This window comes from Antrostomus carolinensis, unplaced genomic scaffold, assembly GCF_000700745.2.
Source record: "Antrostomus carolinensis isolate BGI_N321 unplaced genomic scaffold, ASM70074v2 scaffold11367, whole genome shotgun sequence".
In the NCBI taxonomy this organism is placed as follows: domain Eukaryota; kingdom Metazoa; phylum Chordata; class Aves; order Caprimulgiformes; family Caprimulgidae; genus Antrostomus; species Antrostomus carolinensis.
This window is the reverse complement of record NW_010328055.1, coordinates 3,742-4,212: the sequence shown is the minus strand read 5'-3', so window position 1 is coordinate 4,212 and position 471 is coordinate 3,742. Positions and strand designations below refer to the sequence as shown.

The 471-nt window shown below is 59.7% G+C and overlaps 1 protein-coding gene across 1 annotated transcript in view; it reads right to left on the bottom strand.

Moving 5' to 3' along the window:
• The window catches only part of LOC104528175 (transmembrane protein 8B-like), a gene marked incomplete at its 5' end in the record, with an annotated part of 6,336 nt that overhangs the window by 3,771 nt on the left and 2,094 nt on the right, over positions 1-471 (bottom strand). The window contains one exon of the mRNA XM_010172104.2: positions 294-466. Coding sequence (XP_010170406.2) covers positions 294-466 — 173 coding nt within the window. The remainder of the gene's footprint in view (positions 1-293; positions 467-471) is intronic.

Here is a 471-nt window from a genome sequence, read left to right as displayed (position 1 = left end):
CCGTCCCTTCCCCCAACAACTCCCCAAATCCAGGCCATCCCCTAACCCACCGCTCATCACCCAACAACACCCCAAATCCAGGCCATCATCCTGTCTTCCGAGCACCCTAATCTGTGTTCTATCCATCACCCCATGAACATCCCAAATCCAGGGCATCATCCTGCCCTTGGAGCAGTCTCATCTCTGTTCCATCACCCAAGAGCTCCCAAACTATGACCCATGACCCAAGGGCACCCCATCTGCCAAACCATTCCCCCCCAGACTGCCCTGCCCCATCAGGGGTGCCACCTCACCACGTTGAGCCGCAGCTCCAAGTTGACCCCCCCGCCACTGTCCAGCACTGGTAGGAGGTTGATGACGAAGACAGCAGGGCGGTCGGGCGGCACCGACACGTTGGGCCCAAAGAAGATGTAGAAGTGGACGGAGAAGGTGTCCAGCTCGTTGCGCAGTGTTGGGCGGACCGGCCAGCAC